The sequence below is a fragment of the Lissotriton vulgaris genome, unplaced genomic scaffold (genome assembly GCF_964263255.1).
Source record: "Lissotriton vulgaris unplaced genomic scaffold, aLisVul1.2 SCAFFOLD_3290, whole genome shotgun sequence".
NCBI classification, from domain to species: Eukaryota; Metazoa; Chordata; class Amphibia; order Caudata; family Salamandridae; genus Lissotriton; species Lissotriton vulgaris.
The window spans coordinates 102,919-125,382 of NW_028248366.1; the positions used below are offsets into that span (position 1 = coordinate 102,919).

The 22,464-nt window shown below is 43.3% G+C and overlaps 1 protein-coding gene across 1 annotated transcript in view; it reads right to left on the reverse strand.

Moving 5' to 3' along the window:
* Positions 1-22,464, reverse strand: part of LOC147664133 (breast carcinoma-amplified sequence 1 homolog) — a gene marked incomplete at its 5' end in the record, with an annotated part of 194,160 nt that overhangs the window by 45,350 nt on the left and 126,346 nt on the right. Inside the window, one exon of the mRNA XM_086949959.1 lies at positions 5,060-5,230. Coding sequence (XP_086806085.1) covers positions 5,060-5,230 — 171 coding nt within the window. The remainder of the gene's footprint in view (positions 1-5,059; positions 5,231-22,464) is intronic.

Here is a 22,464-nt window from a genome sequence, read left to right on the forward strand (position 1 = left end):
TGGTGATCCGGCATTTAAGTTCTTATTTCCTTGTTTGAGGTTGGTACTGGTAGCAGTAGCGAGGTTGGAGGTATTGGGGACGCCAGTCCAGCGGGTTGTTGAAATTTTGTCCACCTTCGAAATTGGGTGCTGTCCATAGTGTGGGTGGCCGTGTGGGGACTGGTGATGCTGAAGTGGACAATGGAGTGGTCGATTCATGTGAGTTCTGTGATGTGACTGTTTTTGATGCAGTTGCTGGAGGTGAAGATGGTGTCCAGTGTGGGTCCTGGGTTGTGCATTAGGTAGTGGATGATCAGGGTCACTCTGAGGTTATTCATACTGTCCAGGAGCTGTGTCGTGTTGTTGTCATTGGGGTCATTGATGTAAAAATTTAAGTCACCCAGGAAAATGTAGCCTTGGAGTCTAAGACTAGGGTTGCAATTTAGTCCACAATAGTGTAGCAGAAGTTGAAGCATGGGCCTGGAGGTCACTATGTACGGGTGCGTCTGATGATTGTCTTGCCGTCACTGTTGAGCTTGAAGTCGAGGTGTTCCATGAGGGTGGTGGTGTTTTGGGTGGTGATGGTGCAATGCATGGTTCTATATGGATGATGGTTATTTCTCCTCCTGACTTGTTGGTGCAATCCTGGTGAGTGATTTTTTATCAGTGGGGGATTGCAATGGAAATGTCTGGTGCAGTTATGGGCTGGGCAAGGCCTTGGTGAGGAAGACAATGTCAGATGTGAGGGTGGCGAGGAGGTCCCATAGTTTGGTGGAATGCTTGCACGTGGAGTGTGTGTTAAGGAGTAGGCAGTAAAGTCAATGTATCACTTTTGGTGTGTTGTGGCAAGGGGTTAGCTTGATGCTTTGAGGCATAATTGTGGTCGTGCAGGTGCAAGAGATGGTGCAACTGGTGCAAAAGAACAGTCCTACCGTAGAATGCAGTGCGGTGGTGCAGGAGCATTTGCTCGGTTGTCTAGTTTTCAGGGACGGAGGACGGTGGCTTTGTATATGTGGGTGGGCTGGGGACCAGGGTTACTCAATCAATCAATCAATCAATCAATCAATCAATCAATCAATCAATCAATCAATCTATTAATCAATCAATCATATCATTTGTAAAGAACTCTACTTACCCGTGGGGGTCTCAAGGTGCCCGGGGGTACGGGGCGCTACTACTTCTCGAAGAGCCAGGTCTTGAGGAGTCTTCTGAAGGTCAATAGGTCTTGGTCTGCCATAGGTGGGTGGGGAGGGTTTCCAGGTCTTGGCGGCAAGGTGGGAGAAAGATCTGCTGCTGGAAGTAGCTCTTTGGATGCGGGGGACTGTGGCGAGGGCAAGGCCGGTGGAGCGGAGCTGGCAGGTGGGGGTATAGAAGCTGAGTCGTCTGTTGAGGTACGCTGGCCCGGTGTTGTGGAGTGCTTTGTGTGCATGGGTGAGGTGCTTGAAGGTTATCCTCTAGTTGATAGGGAGCCAGTGCAGGTCTCTCAGGTGGGGTGTGATGTCGCTGCGGCGGGGGATGTTGAGGATCAGACGTGCAGAGGCGTTCTGGATACGTTACAGCCGTCTCAGGAGTTTAGCCGAAGCTCCTGCATAGAGTGCGTTTCCGTAGGCCAACCTGCTGCTGACGAGAGCCTGGGTGACAGTTCTTCTCGTATCGGTGGGGATCCACTTGTAGATCCTGCAGAGCATACAGAGGGTGTGTAAGCAGGAGGAGGATACGTGTTTACCTGCTTAGTCATGGAGAAGTTGAGTTGAGGATGACACCTAGGTTGCGTGCGTGGTCGGTGGGTGTTGGGGCTGTTCCAAGTGCGGCCGGCCACCAGGAGTAGTCCCAGGCTGAAGGGGTGGAGCCGAGAATGAGGATCTCCGTCTCGTCCGAGTTCAGCTTCAGCCGGCAGTTCCTCATCCATTCGGCGACGGCCTTCATTCCTTCGTTGAGGTTGGTTTTGGCGTTGTGGGGGTCTTTGGTGAGGGAGAGGATCAGCTGGGTGTCATCGGCCTAGGAAATGATATTGAGGTCGTGCTGACGGGTGGCGTGAGTGAGGGGTGCCATGTAAATGTTAAACAGCATCGGGCTGAGCCCTGGTGTATGCCGCAGATGATCTCGGTGGCATCGGAGCGGAAGGGGGGGAGGTGGACACTCTGTGTTCTGCTGGAGAGGAGGGATGTGGTCCAGTCCAGGGGTTTCTCTTAGATCCTGGCATCGTGGAGGCGTGATAGTAGTGTGCGGTGTCAGACTGTGTCGAAGGCGGCTGACAGGTCCAGGAGGATGAGGGCCGCTGTATCTCTATTGTCTACCAGGGCCCTGATGTCATCGGTGGCGGCGATGAGGGCGGTTTTGGTGCTTGAGGTGCTGCGGAACCCAGACTGGGACGGGTCTAGGATGCTGTTCTCCTCGAGGTAGCAGGTCAGTTGTTTGTTGACTGTTTTCTCGATGACCTCAGGGAGATGGGCCGAAAGTTCTGTGGGGTCTGCCTTGGGTTTCTTGAGTAAGAGAGGAGGGATGGATGCTGGGAGATGCCACAAAACTATTTGTGCACCTAAGTTTGAAATTGATGAGACATAAATGTACACTTGCAAATGTAATAAATGTATGTAGTTTGATGTCTTAATAACATAATAATACGTTGGATTACATCTACTCACAAATTTGAGAAGTGGAAATTTCAGAATATGTGTAAAATCAATGTAAAATCTGTGCCTTCCCACAGTTTCACATAATTGTGGATATACACCAACATTTAAATTGTCCACACCTAACCAGGATCAGGCCAAACGTTTGCTTCTGTCAAAGGTAGGGCTAAATGCACATATTGGGTGGAAATACCATGAACACCACAAACTTGGGGGTGATACACTTGCATGTGTATCGCCCATCGAGCCTTCTGGAAAACAGGTGCCACTATCAATCACCCCCTGATCACCCCCTACCACCCTGACAGACAGCTCAGATCATCCTCCTCCTACCTTATTACACTACCCTGGATCAAGAGAGCCAGATGCGGGGGATGTTCATTCTCCTACAACTCAGCCAAACTCTGGAATTCCCTACCCGTCCCCCTGCGATCTGAACCTAACCTACTGACTTTCCGCAAAAAGCTAAAAACCCTGCTATTTACCAACTCTGACTAGGCCCCTACCTCTCATCCACACGCGTCTGTCTACAGCGCTAGGACGCCTTAGGGTAGCTATTGCGCTATACAAATGATCTTCCCATTCCATTCCATTCTTGGGGAAGATGTTTTGTTTCCTCAGAGAAAAATAGTTTTCCCAAAAATAAAAACTTTAAAAAAAATCTGATGCATAAATTTAAACCATGTATATTTACCCATGTGTAAATCCTCAAGTTCCTACTGTCATAGCTTCCCATAAATAGTATTTTGAGAATGAAAAATATGCATCTGTATACTACAAATGTACTTGTAAACCTATGAGTGTAGATTTACACATTTTTAGAATGGATTCTACAGTCTTGGAATGCATACATTTGAAGAGTGTAGCACCAGAATATTGTAGTTTGTACATCGTCTGAAATAAATCTTGTGTGCTAAATATAGTCAACATAAATATTGCCCGGTTAAAAATAGTAATAGAAATTCCACACTCAGTAGGACGATATTTTTGTAAATGATATTTAGGACCTCGCATGTCAAACAATATTTCTGACTATGATATTATTATATTACACCCATACAAGCAATGACATTCTAAAATACCAACATACATTTGAACAATACAAATTTAGTTGTACACACATAAGCCAGACAAGTGGCCCCAGGATGAAAAGAACTCATAGGTAAGATCATAGCTATACGTTCCCTGAATAGATGATGTGCCCTTTGACCAAGCCTCAATTTAACAGCACATGGTCTATTGTAGTTCCCCAAGCTGAACCATGTACATGTCTGCTTAACCCCTTCCGTGATCCCGTTGGCCGTTGGAAGACGGGAGCACTCCCTACCTGATGCTGCAAACGACCGTTAGTCGATGCAGCCCCGAACGGCCTTTAGAACGTCCGCACCCCAGCGGAATTGCCACTGTGGTAAAGGCGTTAAGAGTGACAAGTGGAGAAGTGGAGAAGTGTGGCTCAATGGTTAGAGCGGCAGACCCTGAAGTAGAGGTCAAGCCCGGGACCAGGGTTCGATTCCCCGCCTCGGTGGGTCTTGGGCTCAAAAATTCCACGGACCTGATAATTCTCGCCTCGGTGCCTATTCTAATCATGGAGTCCCACTCTGCAACTCTGGGCAATAGCTTGCTTAATCTCCACAACGGCCCCCACAACGCTAAGGATGCCTGGCCTTCACCCTGGGGGCGCCCAGGAGTGGACGCCTCACAGGGAAAGCCAGGACGGGTTCCACAGCGATATTCATACAAGCGCCTTGAGACCGTTGCGGGTAAGTAGTGTGCTATACAAGTATAAATTTACAATTTACAAAGTGTTCTGTTCCTTGAAGCATTACTAAGGAAATATGGACAAAAAGATATGCCAAAATATGAGCTATGTGTTTGAGCAGTGGACTGAGCTGAATATAAACTAAGAATGGCAAAACGTATATTGTTATATTGTGTTTAGACAAGGATTCTATAAATAATGCAAGTCCATGGGACTGATAGTTTGAAATGAATCTGGGGAAATTAAGGCATAAGTCTTAAACATTCAAACATATTTGCAAAGTATTGACTAAGATTGCAATAATGACCTGCTCAGGTATGATCTATGGAGCCCATTAAGTCAGCCGTGGTTCTGATAACATATGAAATTGTGATGTATGTTTGGCAACAGACAGGAAAAGGGGTGGCTTTACAAAGTATTCAGCAAGAGCTTGCATAGCGCAACACAACACAAAACATAATATTGATTAGCAATATATTATAAAAAGCTTGTGAGTGCAGAACAAAATTGTTGTGCCCCACGAGTATCCATGCAAGTGTTAGAAAATCTACCCAAAGTGCCATTCCTACTTTTCACCGGTGCACAATTAATAGAAACATATCAGTTCTTGACACTGTTTTTTGGACTGTAGCTCAAAATTTACTTTTATATTGTGATGAGGAGGATGACGATGATGTTCTCAGCTTACCAGTTGCTTGAAAAATGTCATTAGCTTGGGTTTGGGGGGCTTGTTGTCTTCTGCTTTGGATTTCTTTGCTTTGTCATCAATACTTTGGCTTTTGCTTTCATCTTTAGTGGGAGCACACGCCTGTACAGTAGATTCAACCTTTACGGCCTCCATTTCAGGCTCGGCTGCATTCTAATTGGTTAAAAAGTAGACTTTAGATTCCAGTTTGAAGTAAGTTTCATTACACTGATACAGATATATTAAACTCAAAACAATTATTAAAATGAACGTGTATTTAAATCAGTGATAAAGCATATGCAATGTTCCACCTAAAAGTTAAGATGATGTGGATCTTAAATATGTTTTGAATTGCTGTAAATGTAGATTAAATTGTATTTCACTTCTCTGCAGAGAAACATAAAAATGTACTCAAATATTCATCAGCATTTACAACAGGATCTTTTGTTTCTTATTTCACTACCCAGCACTTCATATACTATGAGCTGCTGCGCGGATTCCAAACAACATTGTTGTAAACTACTTACTTTTACATTAAGCTTTTAAACTATGACCTATATTGACTAGGCTTTCAGTCAGTCAGTTACACAGCTTTATTCGATCTTTTATAAACAGACCATAAAAGCACACATTTCCAGACCAATAAATATATGTATATACAGAGTTAAAATGAGTATTGAACACATTTGCAGTGATCCAAGTTAGACCATTAAAATTATTTTAAAAACAGTTGATAATTAAAGTTGCATATTACTACTAGGATGTGACCCACCTTTTTCCTCTTCCTAAAACAGGCCCATAAAAATGAAGTGACACAAAAACTTACAAATGGGTCCAGTAAGGCCTTTAGAAAATACATGGCGACCAGGCATTGCCTAAAATTATGGTGCCTCAGGATTGGAAGTATAAATGTTTTCCTTTCCTCTGAATAATTTTTACAGAATAATATGATATGTATGTCTGACTGGATGGCATAGTTGTTGCAAGGGCAGGGAGCAAGATCTGTTCATATATATTTATTTGTGGGTATCCCAGGAGTAACAGAATTATATTCAGTTGGAAGCGCAATAAAATAAATCTATGCTGCGAATTATTTATACAAGATAAATAATGAAAAACTTCTCCTGATATTAATGGAACCAGATCGTATGCAATGGAGGAATGATGGATACGTTTTTTTTTTCCTTCGGACATATTTTAATCTTAGGGTATATAAATCCATTATCCATTTCTTGGTAACCTCTTTACAGGAATCAGGGTCCTGAAAAACCTTTACCAGGCCTAGAGCGTTCAATTCAGTCTCCATGTAATTTAGCCACCTAATCCTTTTGTAGTGATCTAGGCTACAGCATTCCGTAATGATAGTTTGGTTTAGGTCCATCTTAGTTCTCTGCCATATTGAGAACCACAGGAGGACTGGGGCAAACCTTATTGTGTCACTCAAACAGGGAAGCCCCAATTCAAGATGTAAAATGTAGTTTGGGGTTGATTGGGGTAAAGACACGGAGTCTTCCATTTGCTGTAACAAAGCAGCAATAACCATCCCCCAAACACCTTCCGCATATGTTACGGCCGACTTTGTTTTAGCTAAATAAATATTTTTAGTTGCACCCAGTGGGCTTCCTCCCAGCTTTTTTGCAAATCTCTTGACAGTATTAAGGCTACTTTGCATACCATAGCCTCTTGTTTTCACTAATTTAGACCATGAGTTATCATTATCAATAAGCACTCCAAGATATGAAAAGGAGTCAACCACCTCGATTTTCTTACCTGCCAGCTGAAAGTGGGATGTTTCTCACCTCGAGTTGCTCCGGCCACAATTATAAATGATTTGGATTAATTAACTTTTAGATCGAAGGAGGCCATAGATGGAATAAGCTTTGATTAATTTTTGTAAGGCCAACCCCGATCTAGCCATCAGTACCAAGTCCCCACCGTATGCCAGGATCGGGAGGAAGGTTTGATCGAATTTGGGCATGTCCAGTGAGAGGGCAGACAGGGAGGACTCGACCCCGTTCGTATAGATAGAAAAAAGAAACGGGAGAGGAAACACCCCTGTCTTACTCCCTTTTCAAATTTAAAGTGACAAGTGCACTCCCCATTCCTGCTATACCTTACACAAGCAGTGGCATTGACTGTGCTATCATCATCACTGCTCTTCCGTTGAATTGGGATGTGTAGTGCTCCAAGTTTGGCAAAAATAATACAGCACAAAAGCCATAAAGAAATAAAAAAAATGCATTTATTCATTGCTAACCTAGCTGTTGTGGAGTACTTTGGGGTGTCACTAGGACAACTAGTATTAATAAAACCTAAAAAATCAATGATGATCATGAAATTAAGAGGAGGGCCAATGACCAGGAAGCTATGAAATTGTCTGGGAATAGAATAATTAAGATATTTCATTTCAGAATGTCATTATGTAGGGGCCATAGGCTGTACCTGAAAAGGCAGATCATATGTTTATGTCTGTGATTGAAAATGCTTGCTTTGGAGTGTTGTTTTGCTTGGCACTTAGAATATGTATAAGCCCTATGTCTTTACATGATAGATGTGGAAATTTCAGTTTGAATGGCATTGAAAGAGGCAACCTTACAGTTGCCACTATCTATTAAATTCCACTTTACACTGTCCCTAAAGGGTGCACTTAAATAAATAGGGATTATCTGTTAATACCAGTATGTCCGTATAGACAAGGTATCCTATCAACAAATGTGCCCCTACAGTAATACGTTTCGCTGAAAAATAGCTGCTACAGAATGTATATTTAATTCTATGGGGTAAAGAATGTAAATGCAGCAGATAAAATCCTTTGTTGGAGGCAACACAAAGACCAAGGGCTATTGGATATCCATGAACTGTGTAGTAGGCAGTTAGATTACTTTATTATCAAAGGCACTTGAGGACGGCAGGCATGAAGTATGCTCAGCAGTGGTGGTGGGCTTAGCAACCATAAGTAGATGGAATGAGGGACCTATTGAATTTTTAAAATGAGGTTAGCGTCAAATTGTCCATGAAGCTTTAGGGGGAGACGGTCCATTTCTGTGAGTCCGTCAGACTAAAGATGCTAGAGGTGAGGGGCCGAATTGCTTTCTAATGCTTAACCCTATTAGCAACTCTTACCATCATCAGACAAAGGATGATGCTATATGTATTTATGGATAGTTTGAAAACATGGATGTATAGCATCAAATCAATAGAGCAATATTGTACTCTCAGCAGCATTCATTGATTGCACACATCTAAAGAAAACATAACCATAAGATAAAAACAAATGGATTTCAGACATGTTATACACTGTAATATATAGTGCATGAATTGGCTGCAGTAATAGAACAAAGGTGCAGAAGAAAGGATTCCCAGCTGGTATCTATCAGACGATTAACACAAACCTAATTTTGTTTCTTGGTTTTTTGCGAGGGTTTATGGAATAGCAGGTAAGTGGCACTCGGGCAGGTAACAGTGCAGGGTTTAAAGGAAAACGAAAAACAAGTGCTTGACGGTGCAGCCAGGTCAGAGGAGGACCCAAACCCCTGAATAGAAAATGAGTTAAAAACTCATCCCCAGACACATATAGTACACAGTTGATACAAAATTGAAAATATAGTTTAGTCTACACCGGTAGTTTGATGAGGGTTATTTTATGTAGGAATGTTCTTGAAAAAGAACCAACGCCAGCCGACACGTGTTTCGTCAGCAGGTCGCTACCTGTGACTCTTCAGGGCTTAAAACGCGTTGCGTGGAGTCGAAGAACCGGTGATAATTCCAACCCGATGTACGGGTGCACGGAATCGCCGCAGATGAGGGCATCTGGAATTGCTGAGTACAACGGGCAGATACGTCCGTGTATGGGCGGAGCCTGGTAGCGCTAGGTACAGCCGTTGCTCGTCAGGTTAAGAGTGAATGGGAGCTCCCATCCTTATCCGCTGTAAGCTGTAAGGGGTTCAGAGGTGCAGAAATCAGAATGGGAAAGCTGCTCAATGCCCGCCTAAAGGTTAAAACTCGCCGAGCTCATGCAAAGGAGGCTAAAGAGCTAGCCTGTCTGGCTAGTAAGGACAATGCTCCTTGTCTGCTCAAATTGGATACCACACTTGAGAACTCGGAAGAGGAGGAGCTGTCCTTCGTCGCAACTTCAGAACACACTGGGACGGTTCGCTTGGCAGACAAGAACACAGTTGCAGCATCATCAGCTGTATCTCCACAGGTTAATGCAGGTGCCAAAGGGCCCAAAAAGGCGAAAGAGATAAAAGAAGCCAAGCAATTTACATTATTTCTGAAAAAAGCAACGCTGCAATCTCCCACTCCAGGCTCCAGCTTCAACCAAGCCATAAAATCTTCTAAGTAATCTAAGGAATCTTCAGGAGCCATAGCGCCGCAGGCTTAGTGTTAAAGACATGCTTAATTTAAACTTGGAAGAAGTCCGCGAGCTGAAGAGAACTCAGAAAGCTGAACTTGCTTCTCTCCAACATCGATTGGGGAAAATTGAAAAGACAATGTCAAGTTTCCCAATCAAACTCCAGGAGGCAGAAGCTAGGATTTCAGCTCTAGAAGACCAGATGTCTATTGAAATGGGAGAAAACAAAGTGGTTGCCAGAGACAAGCATGCTCTTGAGAACAAATTGGAGGAGCTAGAAAATCTTTCTCGGAGGTCCAATCTCCGGATAATAGGAATACCGGAAGGAATTGAGGGGTCCCAAACCCTCCAGTGGGTCAACTCGTTCATCAAGCAAAGGGTTATTCCAGAGGTTGAAGGTGATCTCACCATTACAAGAGCTCATCGTGTTCATGCCCATCCGTTTCCCATTTCTATGATGCCACGGACTATATTATTGAATTTGGCAGACTATCGTGTAAAAGAGAGAATACTGTTTAAGGCAATTGAAGAGAGACAGTTTGTTGTGAACGGAAAAGTAAAATGTCGCATTTTTTCCGATATGACTGCTGTGGCGGCACGAAGGAGAAAGGAATTTGTGAAGAACCTCCATCTATTCTAAGCAAATGGGGCACAGGCTTCCATTGCTCAGCAGTCAAAATTGAGAGTCCTGGTTAAGGGCACATTTTTTATGTTCTATGATTTGGATGAAGCCCAGGAATTGTTAAAAGAGACCTCACAGGGTTCCAGGGCCGAGAAGGTTCTGCTTGATGTAATCTACTAGTCATTGTTATTGTTATAAATTGGGGGGTTAGGTGGGTTAGTCTCTCTTGCCCCCGCTCCCGGGAGGTTGAGATGTTTCCTAATTTATGATCTGATTATAATTTGCGGTTTTTCACTTAGATCGTATGTTTGCCTGCATGCCTCATTAATGTTTGATAAAATTGAGAATTGCTGAGGGGGTCAGGGGTAAGATCCTTCGGGTGTAATAACATGACACCCAGGTTAAAGCGGTGGTGGAATGTGGTTAGCCTGGGTGGTACGTGTTCTTCCACATTCTGGTGGGGGCTTTTTTTTCTGGGGGGGCAGGGAGGGCAGGGTGGACTGGGGAGGGTCTGGTGGATTAGGTCAATTGCAGTAAAAAGAGTAAGAGCAAAAGTTACAGATATTACTTATTTAAAATCTTAAGTTTTATTTAGCGATTAGAAACCTTGATGGAAACTAACAAATGTAATATCCTATCTAGTAAAGCTAATAGAATTTTAAACAAACAAAAATACGGCGCCCTTATAAAATGGTTGATATCTTTTAATCCTCAAGTGGTGTTCCTTCAGGAGACACATTTAAAGTCGATTGCTCCTAAATTATTTTTACCTTGGTTTTTATCTCATGTATTTTTTGCATCAGCGGTGTTAGCCCTGAGAGGAGTTGCCATTTATTTTTTGAGAAAATTATCCTGGGAATTCTTACAAGTTCAGAGAGATCCACAGGGGAGATGGCTATGGGTAGTGGCTAGGCTACATGGGAAAATTTAGAATTTTGTAAATTACTATGGTCCGGTTTCGAACAATACATCAAGTCTAGCCAACATTAATGAGTTTTTGAGGGGGGCCCCGGGGCAGCTTATCGTAGGAGGGGATTTTAATTTCATCAGGATTTGAAAAAAGATACTTCAAATAAAAACAAGAAACAGCTGAAACCGAACACCAAAAGAATTATAGAAGCCCTTAAACTTGAATACCAATTTATAGACCCCTGGCGCAGTAGTAAACCAAATAAAACAAATTTTACTTGCTATTGGTATCGTTTCCGGACTGCATCTCAAATCGATTTTTTTCTTACGTCTAGATCTCTCCAGGTCTCCAAGACAGATAGCGGGTGTAATCCCTTCTCAGACCATGCAAAAGTTGAGCTTGAAATTGTATTTGGTGTGGAAAATAGAGAGCGGTCCAGCTGGCAGCAGGATCGCACCCTGCTCCAAGATCAGGATTGAGTGGGGGGCTTCAGAAAATTGATCTCCGAATGTTTCAAGGTTAATGATAATACTGCGGAGCCTTTCTCTGTTTGGGGTGGGTTCAAAGCTGCAGCTCGTGGCCAGATCATCACCTATACAGCTTCCCAGGAAAATGGCGGAGGCATAAAATAGCTAAGTTACAAACTGCAGTTGAAAAAGAATATGCCCTTCAGCTTCAGCAGTATCCTAACCAACTTGAACAGGCGAGAGTGGCTCTGAGAGACTTTTTTGTATTGGAAGAAATTTGCAGTTCAAAAATGTACCAGCAAAAGGTGTATGAAGATAGTCAGTTGGTAGGAAAACGTTTGGCAAACTCAACAAGAAAGAGACAGGAGTCGGCAATAATAGTGAAGATACGGGATCCCCTGACCGGCCAGGAAGAGGTCAATGGTGATAAGATTCCACAGATTTTTTTAGAGCATTTTCACCGTATTTATTCCACAGAGTATTTAGTAGGGGAAGAACTGAACCAGGATTATTTTTCGAATTTAGATGTTCCTAAAATTTCAGACATCCGGATAAATCTCCATCGAATTTTATAAAACCTTTTCAAATGAATTACTGACACCTCTGAAAAAAATTTAACTATATTAAGCAGGAGGATTGGTGCCCGCAACTTTCAAAGAAACGATAATAGTATCATTTGTCAAAATAGACAAAAATCCTGAGGATGTAAACTCTTATAGGCCCATCAGTCTTTTAAATTGGGATTATAAGATTTTAATAAAAGTATTTGCAGAACGCTTTTTATTTGCTGCCCAGGAGGTAATTCATAGTGATCAGACAGGTTTTATAGCGGGAAGATCTATGGCAGGCCTTGGACTATTTTAACACTAATTTAACCCCGGCATGTATTTTAATGGTCAATGCTGAAAAAGCATTTGACCTGGTTAATTGGACAACCCTGTTTTTCTCCCTCAGTCAATTCGGATTTCCAGCTCAGGTTATCCATATGCTACATAATATTTATCAGGGGGCTTCAGCCCAGGTATTAATGAACTCAAAACGGGCTAGATCAATAAAAATAAACCGAGGGACTAGACAGGGCTGCCTACTTTTGCCGCTGCTTTTTACCTTTTTTATAGAGCATTTAGTATTTAAAATCAGAAATAATGCTGCTATTCAACCCCCTGTTCCCCGAATGGCTAAGACAATATGGAAAGTATACTGAGGGAATTTAGAGATTTTGACAAGTTGGGGGTTACACAATAAATCCTAATAAAACAGAGGTCCTTGCCCTAAACGCTGATCTAAATCTTTTTTCATCTTGTTTGCGAGTTCAAGCTGCTAATCAAGACCCAGTCAGATATCTTGGGATATTTGTAACTAGCCAGTAACATCAGCTATATCATCTGAATTATACAAGAATGAAAAACTAAATTAAGAGACTTTTGGATCAGTAGCTTCTACTCCCACTTTCATTAGTGGGCAGGGTATCACTAATTAAAATGTCGATATTACTGCTGCTTATATTTTTATTTAGTAATGTTCCTATAAAGATTAATTCATCCTTTTTAAAAGAAATGGGGTAAAAAAGTATCTAGAGTCAAGCTGTCGGTAGTACAATTATCCACTGACCAAGGGAGCCTCGCTCTACCCCATTTAAAAACGTATTATGAGGCTGCCTTTTTAGATATAGTGGTGGGATTGATGGGATCTAAATGCATTCAAGATAGCTTCTTCTTTGATAAAATGTTACAAGAAATTGGTTCTCAAACTCAAGTGTTTGTAAAAACCTCCAAGACCAGATACAAGACCTTAAGGGAATATTCTTTTAGACTTCAGTCCTTTATTAAAAAGACTAGCTCCTCAGGCGTACAATATCTGAGTTTGAGGTAGTGTACCAGCCTAGGTCTCCAATTAAAGACAAGCCATTTAACAAACTGGGAAAATTGTGGGCTATGGGAGCTAAGACATTTTGTTATTCTAAATATGGTGGTTGCTTGGCAAGAGGTGATGACAAGGGCAAATAACCCTAGGAGACCCATCTTTTTTGAATATCTGCAAGTTGTTCACTTTTTAAAAAACATTAGCGGCCTTTTTGAATCTCCAAATGAATTGGTAGTAGCCCTTTATGGGGCCAAAATTAATGGCACAGGGAATTGGTACAGGTTGCTACACCGCCAGGGACAAACTGCATTGATAGAAAGCCATCTGGGCAAAATAAGCCATGAGACACAATGAGATTTTTCATTTAAGGATCGGGAGACCCTATGCCATCTAGGAAGTAAATCCCTGCGCATGGCCAATTTGAAAAGGATGGCATTTCTATCACGCTGGCTCGCTTATTTGACTCCGGAGGCCCTGGGGAAAAGGTATCTGGAGGTTGAAAACAAATGTTTCAGATGTCAAGCCAATGGTCAGGGTGGGTGGTACCTTATGTTTTTTTACTTGTCCACGGTTAGAGCCCTTTTGGGAGGCAATTCTTGCGGAAATAGAGTTGGCAATCGAGCAGAGAATCCAGCCTGAGGCCAAGTTGGCCCTATTCGGCATTTGTAAAGATAGAATGATGCTAAACAGGGCTGAGGAAATGTTTGTATTTATATCTTGTACCGTAGCCCGCTCCTTAATCCTTCAGAATTGGAAATCCAGTGAGGTTCTCTCCCAATTGAAGTTGTTCAATAAAATGAAAAGGACTCGTAATTTTGAAAAGGCATATGCAAGTCGGGTGGGAGCCATTAGGAGATTTGAAAAAAATGGAAGTATTTTAAAAATCTAGAAGAGTCAAAGGAGGGGTGATTTATACTTGATATTGATATTGACACTGATGTTAAAATTGTAGCAGTCTTTGCGATTAAGAGCACTAGCACTTTTTCCTTGATGGTTGCACTTTAGAAGCATAAGCCCTTTGGTGGTTATTGCATTTTGCAATATTTGCACTTTTTTTGCTGCTGCACTTTATTGCACTTTTTTGCTGCTGCACTTTATCGCAGGTTTTTGCACATTGTTTCTTTTTAAACTATTGATGATGATGATATTGGCTGCTGCAGTTTCTATCTTTTTAATTTTGTCATAGCAGGAAGAAGCTATTCAATGTTTTTAAAAGGTTTCAATAATTGTGTTTTTGATTTTGATCGCAAAATGTATATCTTGTACCAAACGCTCTGCTCAATAAAAAATGTTTTTTTGAAAAAAAGAGAAATTAAAGGAAATCCAAATTTGTATATCTGTGGTTGTGAAGCCATCACAAATAATGAGGAGCTCTGATTGGCCCTAAACCCATAGCCTTGGTCCTGGGGTCCCAGATGTAAGCGCTAGGACGAAAATGCATTGTCTTTTTACACTTTTGCAGCAAACCTTCATGAATTGGAGGCTAAAATTGATAAAAAACCAAGCAGGGTCTTCCGCGCTTATTTTCAAAGATGGACCAGGTCCTTGGAGAATGCAAAGCTGTATAATAAATGGAGGGAAGTGCACGCCCCCCCCCCCCCATCCAAAGACTTTTTTATGTCCTGGGGACCATCATCTACCCAGGGCTTTTGTTAATAATAATTGGGGGCCTTGAGGCCCGCTGGGGGGCCTGGGATCCGGCGGCCAACACCACCGGGGTAACAAGGAAAAAATACATAAGGTGGGCCATATGGACGCCCCAGGCTCGAGGACCACCACCTCCCTGGGGCTACAATTGAAAAAAGAACATGGGACCCCCAGGCCCCAGAGACCGCTACCACCCCAGGGCCAATTATATTTCTTTAAACAAAGGATGGGGGCCATACAGCCTCCTCCCAGGCCATATACGTGGCACCGGGGACAACCACCCTCCATGGCTGGGTGGCCCCCCTTCTGGAGACATATATGGCCCTGGGGACACTACCCTATAAGGCCGGCTCTTGGTAAGCCCTGAGCTGCCTACCCTTGAGACATAGCTGTTCGCTTTTGCTTGGAAGCAAAAGCAAATACTCTTCTTCAAGCAAGCAGGAGCTTTCAAATTGCTCCTGCTTCCTGAAAGCAGAGATTTAATCTCTTTCCCTGCATGCAGACATGTGGGCAGGGAAACAGATTAAACTATTACTTTTGAATGCAGGGTGCTACAGTTCTTGCAGCTCCATGTGTGCGACAGCAATGCCAGCTCCTGCAGGAGGCAGGGAGACCGGGGGCCCTGGGTCTCATAGCACACTGGGTGCCCTGGGTGAGGCCAGGTCACCCAGGGACACATGACTAGGAAGCCAGGGGACGGGGTCCCGGGGGCCAAAACCGTCCCAGGGATGGGGGCTGTGTGGTCCCCCTCCCCCACCTGTTTGTGGCCATGCCACGGGGAATGGGGTCCTCAGGGCTGAAATCATCCTGGGGCGGGGGGCTAGGAAGCCACACTCCCCATTAAGTTTTTGCAGGGCAGTTTTGGTCCTATAGCAAATTTCACAGGAATGAAACATCAATGTGAGGCACTTACAAATATAAATATGGCAGTTGCCCCTGTTGAAGCTACACTTCTGTAAAGGACAAATGATCCTAACTCCTGTGTTTGGCGAAGGCAAAGCAAGGGTATTTTCTTGGCAAATGATCTGAAATCCTTCATTGAGGTGACTGCATCATTGCTCTATTGGAGTGAAATGTGTATGTGACTAGGTTGAATGAGCTCTTTTTTATTCTGTCCTGGTGACAACAGATTCCATGGTTCTCCCTTTAAATTACTACGAGTATGCAAATGTGCAAATCACTTAGAAGCTGCACTCGTTAGGCCCAGCCCACCATAGTGGTATGCCAAGGTCTTCCTGTCTTTTGCCAAAATGATGCACAGCGTAACAAGCGGACCCCAATGCTTTTACCACCAATTTTGGTAAGGAGTTCTTGATGCTGAGGAATATCAAGACATCTACACCAAACAAAGAAGCACTTATTTAATATAGTTAAGAGTAAAGAGCCTTGTTTGATGGAGATTTACCTCTCTGTAGTCTTGTTGTCTTCGCCATAGGAGGATTCATGTTCTACGTGGCGACCCGGAAGCAGGCAGTCATACGAGGTTTCTCCCTCGGAACAGTTGTGTTCTTGAGACACCTATCTGCAGGGCGCCATGTCGAGTTTACATCCTTAATAAACTCGTTCTTGTTTCCCATGTCGCTGGGATCCCCTCCACACATGTTGATTCAATTGGAATCCTGTGTGATCAGTTATTTGGTACTTTGCCCGAACTACGGTTTGACCAATAGCAGGACTGGTAGCAACATATGTCCTAAAGAAGACCGGGGGGACCTTCTTGGCGCAATAAGTCAGTCGAAACATATTCACACTAGCGGTATTAGGAGGGTTGTTTTGAGAACTTCATTTTTCTCTTGGAAACACACCCCATCTTTTTCTCTCCTTTTAATCCTGGTTGTGGAACCTATTAATAAAGTTTTGTTTGGTATCCCCAAACCAGTTTTAAACACTTCACTATTAACTGCACTTGTTGTAAAAAGGCGCTCAAGACCTGGTGTTTTGTCAGGGCATATCCGTAATTAGGATTACTCTCTGTTATCTGGTATTATTTGGTCAGGCGCCTTGACGCCCACCTGGGCTTAGTTGCGCGTTAAAAATCGTTTTTCATTTCATTCATTTCATTTCATTTCATTACACCAGTTCTAGTCACAGGGTGACATTCACTGATCACTTTTTGTTGAGTATATATGTTGTTTGGTTTTGCATTGTGTCCTTTGGTCTTTTATGTTTAACCCCTCCCTTATGCTCTGTCCAGAGTGAGGCTACACCTGGGCGTATTGTAAGCAGACCCGATGAGGAAGCATGTCACACACTCCGGTGTGTGAGTGAGGGCAGTATTTTCAAAACAGTTACATTTGTTCTGTTTTGTGGCATTATATGTGGTTCCTTTGAATCTCTCCACCCCTTCATGTGTGTATGATTGTGGTTCAGGGGGTTCGGGGTGGCAGAGTTGTAAATACGGTTGACCCTCTCCCCTTACTTGTGTTGAATAGGATTCATGTTATCACATATTTCTGGTTAAAGACGCACAAGGAACAATCACATTGCCTAAACACACACAAGGTCACTGGTGACATTTCCTCATGCTCCATTACGCAGCTGTAGTGTAGAATATGTACTAGACACTTACCCATGGAGGTGGAACGTAGTAATAAACCATTAGAAAGCACTCCACTTGTGTTGGTTATTTTGTGCGAAACTGTGAACTTTTATTGGATAAAATGGCAGGTCCAGTTCCTTTGTGGCTGAGTCACTCACACAGCTATTGACACACCCATACAGACACTCACACACCCACTGACAGACCCATTCAGACACTCTTGCACCCACTCACACACTCACACACCCACTCACAGGTGCACTCAGACACTCATGTACTCAGTCACAGACCCATACTGCCACTCACAGATTAATTAAGACACTCTTGAACCCACTCACAGACCCACTCAGACATGTACACCCACTCACAGACCCATGCAGCCACTCACACAGTCATCACAGACCCATCCAGAGGCTCACACACCCATTCACAGACCCACTCAGACACTAACACACCAACTCACAGACACTCAATCACTCACTCACAGACTGACACACACTCATGAGACACTTGTAAACTCACTCAGACACTTTCACGCCCACTCACAGACTCACTGAGACACTCACTCAGAAACTCATGCACCCACTCAGACACTTACACAACCACTCAAAGACCCACCCAGACACTCAGGCATCCATCCAGATACCCAGTGAGACACTTATGCAGCTACTCCCAGACCCAGACACTCACACACCCATTGAGACACTCATGCACGGACTCACATACTCACTCTCAAAGGTTACAGGATACAGTTAGGAAACATCAATAAAAAGTTCACAGACATTCACTGAAGAAAACAAAGGTACAGGGACGTTATAGTTATGTTCAGATTTCACTTGTACAAAACCTTAGGAATTCAGCAGTTATAGTTACCTAAGCTAACTATAACATATGTCCCAATGCACTGCTTATACCCTCACATATTGCATCACTCATGACAGGGTCAGTGACATCACTGATGATGTCATCCAGTGAGTGTAAGTGTTTTCTAAGAGTTTATGACAGTTAAACATATATGCTAAGATAGTACAAAAGCTAAATTAGTATACTAGGTGTACTACTAATTAGTTATATTACTTCTAACATGTATTATGCAAGTGGCTGCATGACTGTGTGCATCCAAGTGTGAGTGTCTGGGTGTGTGAGTTGGTGTGTGAGTGGCTGCATGGGTCAATAAGTGGATGTGTGAGCATCTGTGTAGGTGAGTATGTGACTGTGTGCGTGGCTGTAATGGTAAATGAGTGAAAGTGTCAGTGGCTCTATGGATGAGTTAGTGGCTGTGTGAGTGACTACATGGGTGAGTGAGTGGATGTCTGAATGGCTATATGAGTGAGTGACAGGGTGTGTATGTGGCTGTATGAGTGAGTGTCTATGTGAATAGCTGTATGGGTGAATGTGCAGATGTGGGAGTGCTTGGATTGGTGTGTGAATGGGTATGTAGGTAGTTGTGTGGGTGTGTGAGTAAATATGTAAGTGCGTGTATGGGCGAGTAAGTGGCTGTGTTGAAAGTCTGTCTGAGTGAGTGGGTGTGTGAGTGGCAATATGGATGAGTAGGTGGTTGTGTCAATATGGGTTTGTGAATGGGTATGTGAGTGGTTGTGTAGGTATGTGAGTAGGGATATGATAGTTTGTATAGGCATGTGAGTGGGTATGTGAGTGGTTCTGTAGAATATGTCATCAGTGATGTCATTTGAGATGTCATCAGTGATGTCACTGACCATGTCATGAGTGATGTAATATGTGATGTCATAAGCAGTGCATTGCGGGGGCATACGCTATAGTTATCTCAGGTAACTAAAACTGCTGAATTTCACTGGTTTTGTAAGAGTGAAATCTGAGTCCAACTATAACGTCCCTGCAGCCTTTGCTTTTTCAGTAAATAGCTATTTGTGTATGTATGTGTATGAATATGTGTTTGTATGTTTATTGTCAGATCAAGCATTATATCCTAGTGGCGGACACCACTAGGTAGTTATAATTAGGTCTTGTTGTCCATAGAAAGAGCATTTTGTTTTTGGTTTGCTAATAATTTTGGCTCCGTTTGATGAATCTTCACAAAACATTTCTAAATGAAAAGTTGCTCTACCTCAGCTATCTACTGGAAAGCAATCCAGGAACGAAAATCATGTTGAAGTAAAAGTGGCAATTAGTGGAGTTCTGCACCTAAACTGCAAGAAAAGGGCTCTTGCACATGCTGGACTCATAAAATATAGGAATTCCTCAGCCCAAAACACATTTCTGTCCAAGAGAAAGAACCTGGTCTGGTTACCTGTAGAATGAGATCACTTGCTATGAACGTCAAAATGGGCCCAACATCTTTGTTTGACTACAACTGTCATGTATGTAGAAATAGGATGATAATAGCTCTCGAGCCCCAAATCATTTAGGGACAGTTTAACGTGGTCTAGCCACTGGATCTTCTTAATTCTATGGAAGCTTATGATATCACTTAGGGCTTCTCTTTACAGTTTTAGCTTGTCTACAAGTCAAATGCGAAGCCAGTAAACTATAGGTTATAGCCTAGCCGACTCTGTGATTGGCTTGAGAGTGAGGTCAAGCCTAAGGGGCAATAGAGGAGTGCCCCAAATTCAAGAGCACCCTTATAAAGTTGTTTTCACCAACCCATATTGAAGTAGTGGAGAAGTGGCCCTATAAATCTGCTCCATACAGGGCAGCACTCCTGGTTTGGGTGCTTTATATATCTATTTCTTGGGAAATTGGGTGAAGGGGCCCTTTTGGCAAATCTAAGGATGGGAGAGACCCGGTGCTTAATTAAAGGACAGTTCTTGGACATCTGAGGTGCCCATGACTGAGTCTGACAAATGAATCATAGGAACTTGAACTCCTTCACCCCCTTGTAAGAAAACAGCGCTTTTGGAGATGTCCCACCACTTTTTGCCTGCATTTGGACTACTAGATACTGGTTTTTGACTTGGACAGTGCACTGAAGCCTGCCAACCAGGCTCCAGTACCAGTGCTCTCTCCCTAAAAGTGACTAGTGTAATTGCCGTCCCCAATTGACAGAGACCATATCACTTGTAAGTCCCTGGTAAGTGGTACTTTGGTACGCAGGGCATGGGTGGTAAAGGGCCTGCAGCACTGATTGTGCCACACTGAGTGAACCAGGCAAATAGATGACATCAGGCCTGTAACTGCAGACTGCAGGACCTGTGTTCACTGCTTCATTTCAACTTTGTCCTCCACATGTGTGACAGGGTCTCAGCACTATCTTAAGTATGTCAGTCACCTCTAGAGAATGTCTCTATGCCCTGAAGACAGGGTGCAGTATATTATGAGTATAGACATGTAAGTGCCAGCTTATGTGTCTCTATAGTGGGTTTACCATTAAAGTACACAGTAAGTGATAGACGGTCCATAGGATAACATGGGGCTTGCCACAAGGCATACCTGGGTTGCTAGCTCCATATTGATGCCATCTAAATATGTCAGGCTTGGGGTCAAACAACATGCCTTCTATCTCTAGACATCTGGTGTCAAGGGAAGGCTGTTGTGCACCCAAGTGACTACCTAGTGGTTGCCTCCATGGTTACCCTAGCTGACATGTGCATTGCTTGTCAAGCCTGGGGTTTCCTGCCCGAACTGCCTCCAAGACAGATATGTGACCTCCTTCACAGCAGTGGGAATACTCCTAGGAGTTGGTATGTAGGTTTGGGCAGGAAGGAGGCCACGCCTCCCTAGTGGCTAGTGAAGGGCTACATCAGAGTGATGAGCTTCAAAGGCTGCACAGCCTCTGATATGCATCTCGGCTCTTCCCCAGAGGAGGACACAACCTTCTGCCTTTCCATAGGCATGATTGAACCCTGACAAGGCATGACATTAGTAATACAGGAGGTGTACACCTCCAGGAAGGCTTGCCACACTTCAAGGGTGAGCAGGCAGATCTGTACACCTAGAGATTATTGCTGCTATCTTTTGAGGGCAGAAATAATGGGTTTTGGTAGAAAAGGTGACCTAAATCACTGGATGTGGTAATCTGAGGGGGGATAAACTGCAGGGACTAGCAGCCCATCAGCTACCAGCTCCCACACCTAAAACTCTTCTAAATTTAAAACTTAAGGGACCCCAACATCAGAATCTTAGATCTGAACCACCTACGACAAGGAAGAACCAAGACAAGACCTGTGTCACTTGACAACAGGACTTTGCCACCTACACAAAAGAGGGATATTGTGTTCCTGAGACACCAGACTTGAAACTGTGTGAACGTCCCACGTCCTTTGCTAAAACTCGACACTCTCGAAGTGAGCGACCCCTGTGGATCCCAGACATACCCTCAGACTCCCCTGGATTGGTGGAACCAGTCCCCTGTAAAGTGCAGGTAAAACGATGCTCTGCATCTAAAGAATCACTGCTCATCGAGCCCTCCGAGGGCTGGCCCAAAAGTAAATGGTGAAGTGCTTTTTGTGCATTGTAGTCTGGATTTCACCAAAGTTACAAGCCGCTACCACACTCCCCTCGACTGTAAGAAATCGAAGTTCCTTTGCAATAATTTTACAGCTATCAAGAATTGTTGGTTACCAGCTGGGTAACCGACTCCTTAACTCAACGCTACATCAAAAGAGCACTACAAAACACCTGTGACTGATGTCAGCAACGACCCCACTCTGGTGTATTTCCATCCCATTTTTGGTAGAGTCATCCCTATGGTAAAAGCAGCTGGGACACAACTCCTGTTTAAAGACCACTGACAGCCAGCCCAACCCCTGCAACTGGACTCCATGGGCTTGGTTAAATTGAACGGACTGTTTGGCCCTGGTCCTGGGACCCCAAAAATCTCTAACTTGCGAGGGTACAACGTAACTCAACCTCTAAGTGACTGACTGTCACTAGCAGATTTACCAACTGTCTGCAATGTTAAATATCTGCACTTTTAAATGCACTTTTTTTTTAATGCTTTGAAAATCTATAACTCCAGATATATATATATATTTACTATTTAGTTAGTTCACTTTGTTGTATACATTTACTTAAAATTATACTTTTTT